Raw genomic sequence first — 12,955 nt, 5'->3', positions numbered from 1 at the left:
AGTGTTGTAGCATGTATTGCCTTTCGTCTATGAGTCATAAGATTCAATAAGGATAGCTATCAGATTTCAAATCAATCACCACCAATGATCTTAGACTATGAGCTGTGACTAAAGTTCAATGTATTGTTTCTAATTTCGCGCCTTATGTTAAAATTCTGTTTATCACCATTCCCAAATTTAAAGAATACTTCTCCTGATATACCTAAGTCTTAGAGTTAATCATATTATTATATGTTCAATAAGGTTAATAATGTCCGTCAATTGTTTACCTGAGTAGAACCAACTGTTTTCTAGAAGTGTGTGTACTCAAACTTAAGAAGTACCACAACAAAGGAAATGAATCCATGTACACTACCTCATCAAGGACAATCACGTGGTACAACGTCTTGCTTACGTTTATATTTGGCGTGAATAATCAAAACCAATGACGCATTCTCAAATTATACTACAAAGTTTTAATGTACCAATGTCCTGGACTCCTAATCCCATCATAGGTTAATAACTGATCACGTGATCATACTCATATTTGACAATGATTTACCCAAAGAACAATTACCAATTATTGATACGACAATAAGAAATGTACCCCTCCCAAAATTTAAGATTGGTACACAAATACACCTGTGTCTTATGAAAAAAAGTAATAAATCCTGTACTTATTCAATAATAAAACCGGTCAATAACATTAAATTTTGAATATTTGGCCATAAGAGGAACACCAATGGGTCCTAGAAAACGTTTACCGAATTTTGAAAGGGGTGGGCCAAAGTACCCCTCCCAAATTTTTAAAGGAGTGCACAAATGTACCTATGTCTTACGATAGGGAATAGACCCCTATACATAACCATATAACCATATAAGGTAATAGAACCTCATCCAAGGGGATAACTTAGGTAAAACCAAACACGTGGTACAACGTATTGCTTACGTTTATATTTTGGCAATTTGTACCCCTAAAAGGGAACGAGGTGGACCACCCAAATTTATCATAATACATGTTAGGGTCCAGTACTATAATACCAAATATATAAAATGAGCAATTTCTAAAATGTAAGGGGTGGGCCAAAGTACCCCTCCCAAATTTTTAAAGGAGTGCACAAATGTACCTATGTCTTATGATAGGGAATAGACCCCTATACATAACCATATAACCATATAAGGTAATAGAACCTCATCCAAGAGGTTAAATTGGGCCAAAAGACCAAACACGTGGTACAACGTATTGCTTACGTTTATATTTTGACAATTTGTACCCCTAAAAGGGAACGAGGTGGACCATCCAAATTTATCATAATACATGTTAGGGTCCAGTACTATAATACCAAATATATAAAATGAGCAATTTCCAAAATTTAAGGGGTGGGCCAAAGTACCCCTCCCAAATTTTTAAAGAAGTGCACAAATATACCCATATCTTATGAAAGGTAATGGACCCCTATACATGACCATATAACTATATAGGATAATAACACCTCATCAAAGGGGATAAAATCGATCAAAAACCAAACACGTGGTATAACGTATTGCTTACGTTTATATTTTGGCAATTTTGTACCCCTAGAAGGAAACGAGGTGGACCGCCCAAATTTATCACGATACATATTAGGGTCCTGTGCTATAATACCAAATGTTTAAATTGGTCAATTTCCAAAATTTAAGGGGTGGGCCAAAGTACCCCTCCCAAATTTTTAAAGGAGTGCACAAATATACCCATATCTTATGAAAGGTAATGGACCCCTATACATGACCATATAACTATATAGGATAATAACACCTCATCAAAGGGGATAAAATCGATCAAAAACCAAACACGTGGTACCACCGAAACATATTGAGGTCCTGTACTATGCTTCAATTGGACAATTTCAGTGGACCCCCATTGCCAAAATTTAAGAAGGGTGCAACAATATACCCATGTCTTATAATAACAAATGAACCCCTGTAATCATAGGATCTCATCAAAGGGGATAAAATGGACCAAAAAAAACAAACACGTGGTACAACGTTTATATTTTGGCAATTTTTGTACCCCTAAAAGGGAACGATGTAGACCATCCAAATTTATCATGATACATATTGAGGACCTGTACTATAATACCAAATGTTTAAATTGGGCAATTTCCAAAATTTAAGGGGTGGGGCAAGGTACCCCTCCCGGGGTGCACCAATGTACCTATGTCTTATGACAGATAATGAACCCCTATACATGACCATATAATCATATAAGGTAATAGAACCTCATCAAAGGGGGATAAAATGTACCAAATACCAAACACGTGGTTGTACTAAAATTTTGGCAATTTTGTACCCCTAAAAGGGAAAGAGGTGGCCCACCCAAATTTATAGTGATCTATATTAGTGTTCTATACTATAATACCAAATGTTTAAATTGGGCAATTTCCAAAATTAAAGGGGTGGGCCAAGGTACCCCTCCCAAAATTTTAAAGGGGTGCACCAATGTACCTATGTCTTATGATAGGTAATGGACCCCTATACATGACCATATAATCATATAAGGTAATAGGACCTCATCCAAGGAGATAAATTAGGTCGAAAACCAAAACGTATTGCTTACGTTTATAGTTTTGGCAATTTTGTATCCCTAGAAGGGAACGAGGTGGACCACCCAAATTTATCATGATACATATTAGGGTCCGGTACTATAATACCCAATGTTGAAATTGGGCAATTTCCAAAATTGGAGGGGTGGGCCATGGTACCCCTCCCAAATTTTTCAAGGGGTGCATTAATATACCCATGTGTTATGAAAGGTAATGGACCCCTGTATACGCCCATATAACTATATAGGGTAATAACACCTCATCCAAGGGGATAAATTAGGTCAAATACCCCCGAAATTTAAATTTTTGGCAATTTTTTACCCATAAAAGGGAACGACATAGACACCCAATACTGATAGAGGTACATACTATGGTCCTAGGCTACCATACCAAATTTTTAGATTTGGCAATTTCCAAAATTTAAGGGGGGTGGTCCTATGTACCCCTGCCAAAATTTAGGGTGTGGGCCAAGGTACCCCTGCCAAAATTTAGAGGGGGTGGTCCTAGGTACCCCTAGGTCATTGACCCCGGGCCAAGGTCATTGACCTTTGACCTATGACGTCACAAAAATTTTTGCTGACTCGGCTCAATATACGGGGGGGCCTACTACTGTACCTATATACCAAATTTGAGCACCCTAGCTGTTATAGGTAGAAAGTTATCTTGTTTACAGAGAAACGTATTTCATCCCATTTGCGAATTGTATAGCTCGTACCTCGCCATATAATAATAAATAGAATAGGTAGTACCAGCAGTGTCCCCCGGAATACTAAGTGTGCCCCATTGGAACACTTTTTCTGAAAGAACTACTGAGGCGTACTGGACAGATATGGATTTATTAGAAAAAAAATATATATTTCCACTTGATATCTACAAAGTTGCCACAAACTCCCTCCAACATTTATACATAGCAATTCACTTACTTTGTGAGAATCTATTCTTTACTTGTGCGAGTAAGGAGACATGTACAGTGGGAAGGAGATTCATGGTCATAACAGAACGATGCACTGAGTAGACAGCGCAGGTTCAGCTAGCGTAATTATTATTATTATTATTTACGTTTTCTACCAGTGTTTAATAGGACGGATTTACCTAGAATTAAGGGAACCAAAGTAGGCTACATAAGACTAATTTTGTTTTCGTTTTACTCTGATTTCAAAACAGTAGTTTAAAATTTTAATATATTCCTTACTTGAAAATTATTAGAACACGTTTTCATACGCAAAATTATTTAAGACTTTTTTTATTATGTACCGTTATAATATATTATTCTAAGGAGCGTTGAAAATTTATATGTACATTCAAATATGAAATAAATATACTACTCCGAATTATTCCTTACCTGAAAAACATTTGTGAAAAAAATATTGCATCCACTTTGATCACGCATCGTATTCTGGACTATACCGACTCACAATTATATCATAGAGAAAGTACATGAAATATGGTTTTACGATTTTGCAATAGCTTTACGTAGATCGCAAGACGTATTTACCGTTTGGCCACTTTTGTTTTCATTGTCGGGACCGTTAAGCGAAAGCCGAGGGAATCACAGGTAAAACATGAACACCTCAACATAATAAGTGGGCTTCATTTCATATTGTGAAATCATGGTAAACTTCCAAATCGGCGCGTCATTTAGAAAAGTCAAGTTGGAAATACACATATATTTTAACCAACAGTATACCATGCAAAACATGAAACTAGTTATGTCGTTTAAAGTCTTTCCTCCCTTTCAACTCAACCAAGCAAAACCTGAAATTATACTGCTTCCAAACTATGTGAATTCAATAATGGAACCGGAAGTAGTAGATCAATAAATTTATTGTCTTATAATTACTACTTTATAGAAATCAATATTCAAAGCAAAAGTTATAATAGTTTTTACTACTTCTGGTTTGAGCAGAAGAATAAGAGCTACGAGATGAAATCTTCTCTTGAGATTGTGGATTCATAAAAAAGAAAAAAAGAAAAATAAAAGAGAAAAGGAAAGGGTCTCCTAGTGACGTTCCCGCTGTATGGGTATCAATATTGGATCCGTAACTGATAATTGCAATAGAGGAATATAGTCATAATGGAAGCTATTCCTGCGACACTGAAGCCACATCGTAATTGCTTCTTGCTATATCTTAACCAAGTAACCCTGGGAAGTGGATGCACACAAGTTTAAGGTATGATCTTTGACTGAGGCTGTCACTTGTAACATGTTAAGTGACAGTCAACAGCTCAATTTCCAGTAAACGTACCAACATTGGTTGCAATAAGGTATCTTCAAACCTCCAGAGTAGATACAAAGGAATATATGTACCCCGAAAAGCATCTCATTGTCACAGAGATTAATGACAGCTTTCCGCAACGTCTTGCCTTGGAATGAATGAATAATCATACCGTAATGAGCAGTGATCATTAATTTGTCGTCCAGAGAGTTTTACTATCTTTGCTCCACATTCTAGATATTGGATGGGTCGCTATGGAGTTATTAGGGAGTTGATAATCAGTATAGTTTAGGAAGTCAATCTGGGCCAGTAGAGATGAACGTTCTTGCTTTAACTTGGACTTGAATGTCATCGGAACTGTCACCAATCAGCTTAGCAGCCTCAACAACTGTGGAGTTGGTACTAATATACGTTGTTTCTTATTATTTTTACATGTCCCTCCTATAGATGCTAGAGGGGTCTTGCACCTAATGTATTTGTTTTCAGATTGTAAGTCACATGTATAATAAGCTGGAGATTGCTGTAGGCGTTACACAGTTATACTGCAACATACAGACTTACATATATATATATATATATATATATATATATATATATATATATATATATATATATATATATATATATATATATATATATATATATATAGATATATATATATATATATATATATATATATAGTTTTTAGTAGAGAGTAGAAAAGTAAGAAAGTATTTTAATAGGGCTTATTGCAGTATATATTGTTTAATTAGAAATAAGATAAATATAGTGATTTTGAAAGGCAGAATCAAGATTTATTCAAGATGCTTCATTTACCTCAAAATTACTGTTATGAAACATTATTTATGATAAAAGTGACTGCTGTAAGTGACTGGGACCTAGATCAGCACCTTAATGTATAGAAACTTCACTACTGTTAAGAAAAAAGAAACGCGGACATAGAGTTTGTGGTAGTTCTAAGATTATATTCAGACAGTGAAATGAAAATAAAATGAAGTTTCTACTTTTATGTTCCACCCACATATATGCCTATTATTTTAAAGGAGACTAATGATTAATGAACGTGAATACTAATGAAAAAATTGATAGAATGAGAATGTGGTAGAAAACGGGGAACACTCTGAGAAAACACACGGACACGATGTTGTCCATTACAAACTCACATGGTTTGGAATGAAATAAGGGACTCTTCGCACCAAAGGTTAGCACTCTACTACTGAGCCATAATGTCTCCCAGAAATATATTTAGTAGTGTTGATTAGTTTGAAAATATGAATGGTGATTATTATCTGTTTGATAGAGGACGTTTCGCACAATAGCTCTTGAACGGAAGTGAATTTTTGAATTTTGGTTTTTGCAATAGATAGCTAGACTGATTACTTTGACCAGATTCGTAAATAGAGTTATTCTGTTAGCACTGTAACTGGTAACGGTCCCATACTTCCGTCCGATAGTCAATACGATAACTCACGAAGGAAATTTAATTTTTGAATTTCTGTTTTTTGCAATAGGTAGCAAGACGGATTATTTCATTGAAGTTCGTAATTGGAGCCAATCTCTTAATATCTTCACGAGTAATGTTGACTTTAAGGAGCTACCCATATTCCATTTTCTAAAGACATAATAAACACCTCTGATCAGAGTATATACACTTGTTTATTAAAAACTAAATTCCAGTGTAACAGTTTCAACAACGTAACGTTGTCTTCATCAGACACTAACTCTGATGTCTAACTTAGTGTCTGATGAAGACAACGTTACGTTGTTGAAACTGTTACACTGGAATTTAGTTTTTAATAAACAAGTGTATATACTCTGGTCAGAGGTGTTTATTATTTCTTTAGTGAGTTCCAGAGTCGTGATGGATAGAGTTCCATTTTCTACTATGCAAATAAAGGTGGTAGAAGTTACAACAAACAACGTTGACATTTACCCGTCGAAATGGAAACTTCCAATATGCGATCTTTCTGTCAGATATACTTTATAACTAATAAAACTGAAATGCAGGAGATGCTTTGAATAAATATAGAGGGTTACTCTTATGTAGAAAAGTAAAACGTCTGAAACTAAAAGTTTGCCATAACACTGGATTTGAGTAATTCCAATATACAAGAGTAACATTCATACACGACTAAAATAAGTAACTGAGAATAGAAAGTTCAAATAAATAACAATTTTAAGTAATTTTACACAAATATGGATTCTTGTTTTATATAAAATACTGTACAATTCACCCATTTCTTCTTGTATCTGGAATTGTTTATTAGCCACTTAGTATGATTAAAATTACTAGCACATCATTTAACCCCGCTAGTATACGCCTTCAGTAGGTCTGGTTTTCCTAAGTAAGTCTGGTTTTCTTGTCCTTTATAGCGTTGAGGTTATATGAGAGACATGAACCTACTATTCAACTTGGCATCTGCATCAAATGTGTTCCAAGTTGGGCAGATCTATTAATTGTTCGGTATTTACGTCCTTTCTCAGCAGCAATGCTGTACGGAACAAAAACTACAGTTTGAAATATGATCTAAGTATTGTAAATTATTCGATATTCTGCTCGAGATTTGAACCCGGGAATTCGTGCATTAAAGACATAAATGCTAACCATTTAGATACAAGGAACATTAATTTTAACATTTTGGCGTTATTGAGGGCATAGTGTCTCAGTGGTAAAGCTCTTACCTATGATGCAAAGGGTCCCTAGTTTCAACCCAGGCCATATGTGATTGGGGTTGACAACATCATGTCCGTCAGTTTCCTAGGAGTTATCCCGTTTCCTCCCACATTACCATTCCATAAATTCCTTTATAATCATTCACTTTCACTAATCATCCGTCTCCTTTAGCCTATAGGATCTAATCTGGGACATAAACTGAAAGATTTCATTTTTACTTTTATTGTTTATACCATTAATAACAAAATCATTTTATTTTTCGAAATAATAATTGACTAACATTAATAGAGAGAAAGACGCTAATAAAAGTAGTTAAAAATGAAAGTAAATAAATAGAATAATGAAAGTACTTACGACTATACGATTGTTCCAGAAAAAATACGAGTTTAACTGAGTACAATATTTAGTTTAGCATGTCTTCCCAATGGTTATATTCACTAATATTTGATTGAAGTAAATATATAAACACCATTAACACACAGTTACATGCCAGAAACCGAATAACTAAAGAGATGGCCACATTACAACTAAGTTAATGGTCAATAAACTGAAGGACTTAAAATATGAAGACTAAATTTTTCACCTGCTGAAAATGAGAAAGTTTGCTTCTGGCGATTTTTCATCGTCAAAATAAACCAGGAAGAAAACATACTGATTGTGCATAGATGGAGTTACCGGTACCATCTTTTATCAGTGAAATCGTCAACAGGAGCTAAAGTTGTTGGTAAATCTTTGAATTGTTGTTTTGAAGAAGAAATTTTAGAGAACCTTCCGTATTAACTTTTTATGACCAATTCGAAATATTTTCTTGAAAATGCTCAGTCGAATATAGTCTACATCTGGAACATAATTTGCATCAAAGAAGATCTTAGATATCAATATGTATCTTACAGAAATGATTACTGTAGGACATACTACGTCAGAGACACGTATTCGATTCCCGCTTTAGTCAGATTTCATTATTTGACTTTCATATGTTATATGCTAGAGCAGAGGGCTAGACTTTCTTGTGTCATGTGTTATATGCCCACTTTAACCTAGTCTTACTCAACCTCACATTTATGTCATTAACCCCACATCCCGAACATTTGATCTCACACTAATATCATTTCGATCTTGCATTTGCACAATCAATCTAACATCAATCGGATATTATCACATTCATTTAAACTCACAATATATTTGGACATCATGCTCACATACCAGTCAGATAACACGCCCCCTCATTGCCATGGTTATTATATCATTTCAATATCACACACACTCAATCTCACAGTGATATCATCATTTCGACATGACGCTCACATCATGGAACACGCGCACACTCAAACTTCACATTCATTTCGTGAAATTGAGGTGATATCAAAGTCAGTTTTAGACACTTAAACTCCTACTTCATGAGTTTCGGGCACCTACGTAGAGCAGTGTTTCACAAGCGGTATGCCTTGGTAGGGCGAAAGGTGTGACGACAAGTTTTACCTATCGTAAGAAAATAATTGTCGAATTACTATTATCATTGTTATTTTATTCCAATTATTCTATTTTCTATACTTGTACGGTTTTACTCAGCTCTATTTTATTTTCTGTAGAGTACTTTCATCAGAACAAAACAAAACAAAAAAATAATAAGTGTTTCAGAAAATTTGCAGTACATAAAGTTAGTTACAAAATATCCGAACTTATCGTAGAGGCCAAGAAGCCGCATACTACCATAGCTGAAATGTTGTTAATGCCTGCTTGTAAAGAAATGGTGAAAATGGTCTTTGATTCAGAAGCTGCAAGTGAAATATCAAATTTTTTTGTCCCTGCTTATCGCTGAGTTAATTCATTTCCAACTACATATTTTGCGTGAACGGAGCTACTTGACGTTAAATTACATAATTAAAACATGAACGAGGAAAGAACTCAAATTCATCATCAGAGTACATTGTCTCACAGTGTTACGATCATCCCCCTATATGCAGTCAAGCAGGCACAAGTACCATATTGAACATATAAATGCATTTATTTACTTGAATAGTAATAGAACAATGTTTCAGTAGAATAAGTTCATAGATGGAGCTAAAATACAATGCCCTTTTTAAACCATAAATTTTAATTAATGTTTGTGAATTATTAATAAACGCACAATTCGATTTATGTTTACAATATTATAATATAATAATAACAATAATGATAATTGCAATATCCAATTATATCAATAGTGTCGTTATACAATATGTTTTTAACAGGAATAACGTTTTGGTATGCCGTGTTAAGTCATGGACAACCTATACTGTACTGCGAGTAGAAAAAGGTCGTGGAAGGTGGTAGAGCGTTCACCTCTGGTGCATGAGGTCCCGGATTAAAATCCTGCTCCGCCAAGTGAACTTTGTGGTGGACAAACACCGTGTGCGTCGGTTTTCTCGGGATTCTCCCGTTCCCTCTCACTTTCTTCATTCCACCATTTCATTCATTGCTCATCATCACCGCCTCCTTTAGCCTAACTGGCATAACTGTGGGACGTAAAACTCAAAAATTTCATTTCATTTCATTTCACTTCTCTAGAGAACACTTTTCTGAAGTAAATCAGAACAATTATGCTTTTTAGTTTCATCTCCAGTGACACTTCTGCTTAGAATTAAACTAAAAACGAGATTTGTATAATTTATATACATCAGTGAATTAGTCAATTTAATGAAACACTTCGTTTCTTTTTTATACAATAATTTAATGAGGCACTTCTTGAAATAACTTTTCATACAATTATTCAATAAAACATTTCTTTTGTTTCGTTTCATACAATATTAATTTAATGAAGCACGTGAATTTGTAGTGAACGACATCGTGTCCGTGGGTTTTCCAGGGGATCTCCTATTTTCTCGCGCATTCTCATTCTGCCAACTATTATTTATAATCATTCACTTTCATTAGTCATCTGTCCCTTTTAGTCTAAAGGACACAACAATTGGACGCAAAACTAGTAATTTTAGTTTATTAAAAAAAAAAAAAGGCTTCAAATGACAAGTTTAATGAAAGTAAGCAATACATTTATTTATTTATTTATTATTTTAAACTAAATGAGACCAAATGGGATTTTGAAGAAACATATGATACGTTCGTATTTATTTTACTCCTATCATTATTAGAATAGCGTACATCTTTACACTGGCACATAGACGCCGACTACAATGATGCTCCGGGGCTCAAGCTCCCATTGGATATTTTTAACTGGCGCTCTGCACCAAACTGAATTTTCTGTTTTCCTTTGGACAATATTGATAAACACATTCGCAATAGAAATACAAAATTTCAATATTAGAGTTTAGTTCAGTATAAAGTTTAAGTGATCGTCCTAATAAATAAATAAGTAAATTAAAATAAAATAAAAGGCCTTATACCTTTCATTTCATTACAGTAGGCTGTACTTCCCTGATGGTTGTTCATGCCTATCAGACCTCACCCACTTGGGGTCTATTGGATCTGTTAAAAAGAAATAAAATAAAAGACTGGAGATGTGATTTATCTTATATGTATATACCAAAGGGTAGGCACCAATTGAAAAAATTAAAAGTCGGCGACTCTGTATTGCAGTAAAAGAGCAGTTTTGTGTAAGATCAACATGTAGTCTTAACGCATGGTTGTCGAAAGGGTGGTCTGACGACTTTGCTGGAGGTGCTGAATTCATAAGCAGATCGTGATATTAATATCACTCACGAACTTGCTACTAGATGGCATAATGTGGATTTGTGAAAGTGTAACTTTCAATGGTAAAAAAAAAAGTAAACCTGTTTTTCTTTACGTTTTGACCTGGTAAGCTACCGGGCGCAAAGAAGTAAGGGGATGTAGCTCAGATGGTAGAGCGCTCGCTTAGCATGCGAGAGGTACTGGGATCGATACCCAGCATCTCCAGAAACAACTTTTTCACACTTTGCCCACCATTATTTCTCTTAATAATTTAAACTATTGATTATACAATTGCACACAAGTTTTCTCTATTTTACCACTTAGACGACCTTATTTGAGGTTGTGTACAGTTACGTTATTTTGAAACTTTATATTATAAAAAAGACAATGTTCAGACATGAGACTTCTCGATTCCAAATTATCAACGTTATACTGAATAGAATTGTCTTTTAGATAATCTTGTCTTTTCAACGATAATTCCTTTCGACAAAAATTTTTGTGCAACAAGTCAAGTACTGAAACTAGATTATATTATTTAATACTAACAATATAAACTTACTTAGGTTATCATAACTATTTTGTTTTGCTGGAAGGTTGTCACGTAAATTGAGGCGCTTCACTTCGCCACAGCATCTGCAAATCTCCTTGTTTTGACGGAAGAGTTGTTTACGCATCCATCGATCCAGGTCCGTAACCAGAATACTGAGACAGAGGGGAGGGTGTCAAGATATTTTGAGGGAGAAGACTCACTTCAGTTGACTTTTCATTCGATTACCAACAAACAACTGAAAGTTTCAAGGGCCTAAGCCTCCCTGACCATCCCTATGTATAGACCTGGATCGATCAGTTGCAAAAAATAGGATCGTTTCTTTTGATCCCACATTTTTCTCCCTACCTACTTTCGCCTATAGGTATACAATTCTTTTCCAAATAATGTAATCAGTTCTTACTTTTCTTCTACTACATTTTAATCAATACTTTGCTCATACTTTTCTGCTCTATCTAACTATTTTTCCATTCTTCTCTTTACGTGCATTCGGCACTCAATAATAGTTAAGTCCAACAAAATTAGCTTTTCAGGCTTGTTTCTCAATTCCTATTCTTGATTGTATTTCTCGTTTTCGCTTTATTTCTAAACAAATAGTATTATACAGTATAACTACGGTAAATAAGTCAGCTGTACTATTATCTCCCTTTCTACTTTTATAGTCGACATACGTTCCCTTTTTCGATCTCAATTGCTTTATTCTTCTCAACGTTTGTTTTCATGGCTTAACTTCAAGTTAATTTTCGGTTTAGATTCCCCATATAAACGTCTTATTTATTTATTTTCAATGCCCTTGGCAGAGCTATATGCTCCATTTAACTAGTGGCAAGTAAAAGAATACATAAGTTAACTACAAAAAAAAAAAAAAAAAAAAAAAAAGAAAGTTTACAAAATTCTAAGAGAAAAATCTATAAATACAAGACGTTAAGGAAGTATTAATAAATTATAAGAAGGATGTGTGAATCCATGATTATAATACAAGAAAATAATGCTAGGAATACAAAAAGTAAAAAGTACTATAAGGATTAATACAAATAATGAATAAATCCATGAAAAATGAAAAAAATTTAAAAAATGATGAGGTAAAGATGAAGATATTAATACAAGAGTGACGATTAATATATAAATTTCAAAGCACATTACTATATATTGAAAATTAAAATGAAATTTGTGAGTTTTACGTCCCACGATTATGCCGGTTAGGCTAACGGAGACGGTGATGATTAGTAATGAATGAAATGGTGGAATTAAGAAAGTAGGAGGAAACGGGAGATCCCCGAGAAAACCCACG

At 34.3% G+C, this 12,955-nt stretch overlaps 1 protein-coding gene and 1 non-coding gene across 5 annotated transcripts in view; one reads left to right on the top strand and one right to left on the bottom strand.

The window, feature by feature from the left end:
• LOC145693315 (clavesin-2-like) overlaps positions 1–7,993 on the bottom strand; it is a 159,172-nt gene extending 151,179 nt beyond the window's left edge. For 2 of the 4 annotated variants that reach the window (XM_081769193.1, XM_081769192.1), the window contains exon 1: positions 7,806–7,993. Coding sequence is in view for 1 of the 4 variants with exons in the window: in XM_081769191.1 (XP_081625317.1) it covers positions 3,904–3,914 (11 nt within the window). In the remaining 3 variants the exon portion in view is untranslated. Of the gene's footprint in view, positions 1–3,903; positions 4,014–7,805 lie in introns of those variants that run through there. The other 2 variants (XM_081769191.1, XM_081769194.1) reach the window with 2 other exon arrangements.
• A 3,276-nt stretch (positions 7,994–11,269) lies between these two features.
• Positions 11,270–11,342, top strand: TRNAA-AGC (transfer RNA alanine (anticodon AGC)). Its single transcript has one exon. It is a non-coding gene; the product is annotated as a tRNA-Ala (tRNA).
• The last annotated feature ends 1,613 nt before the right edge of the window (positions 11,343–12,955 follow it).

The sequence above is a fragment of the Thermobia domestica genome, chromosome 8 (genome assembly GCF_964235325.1).
Source record: "Thermobia domestica chromosome 8, izTheDome1.hap1.1, whole genome shotgun sequence".
Taxonomy (NCBI): Eukaryota; Metazoa; Arthropoda; class Insecta; order Zygentoma; family Lepismatidae; genus Thermobia; species Thermobia domestica.
This window is presented reverse-complemented; position numbering and strand designations above follow the sequence as displayed.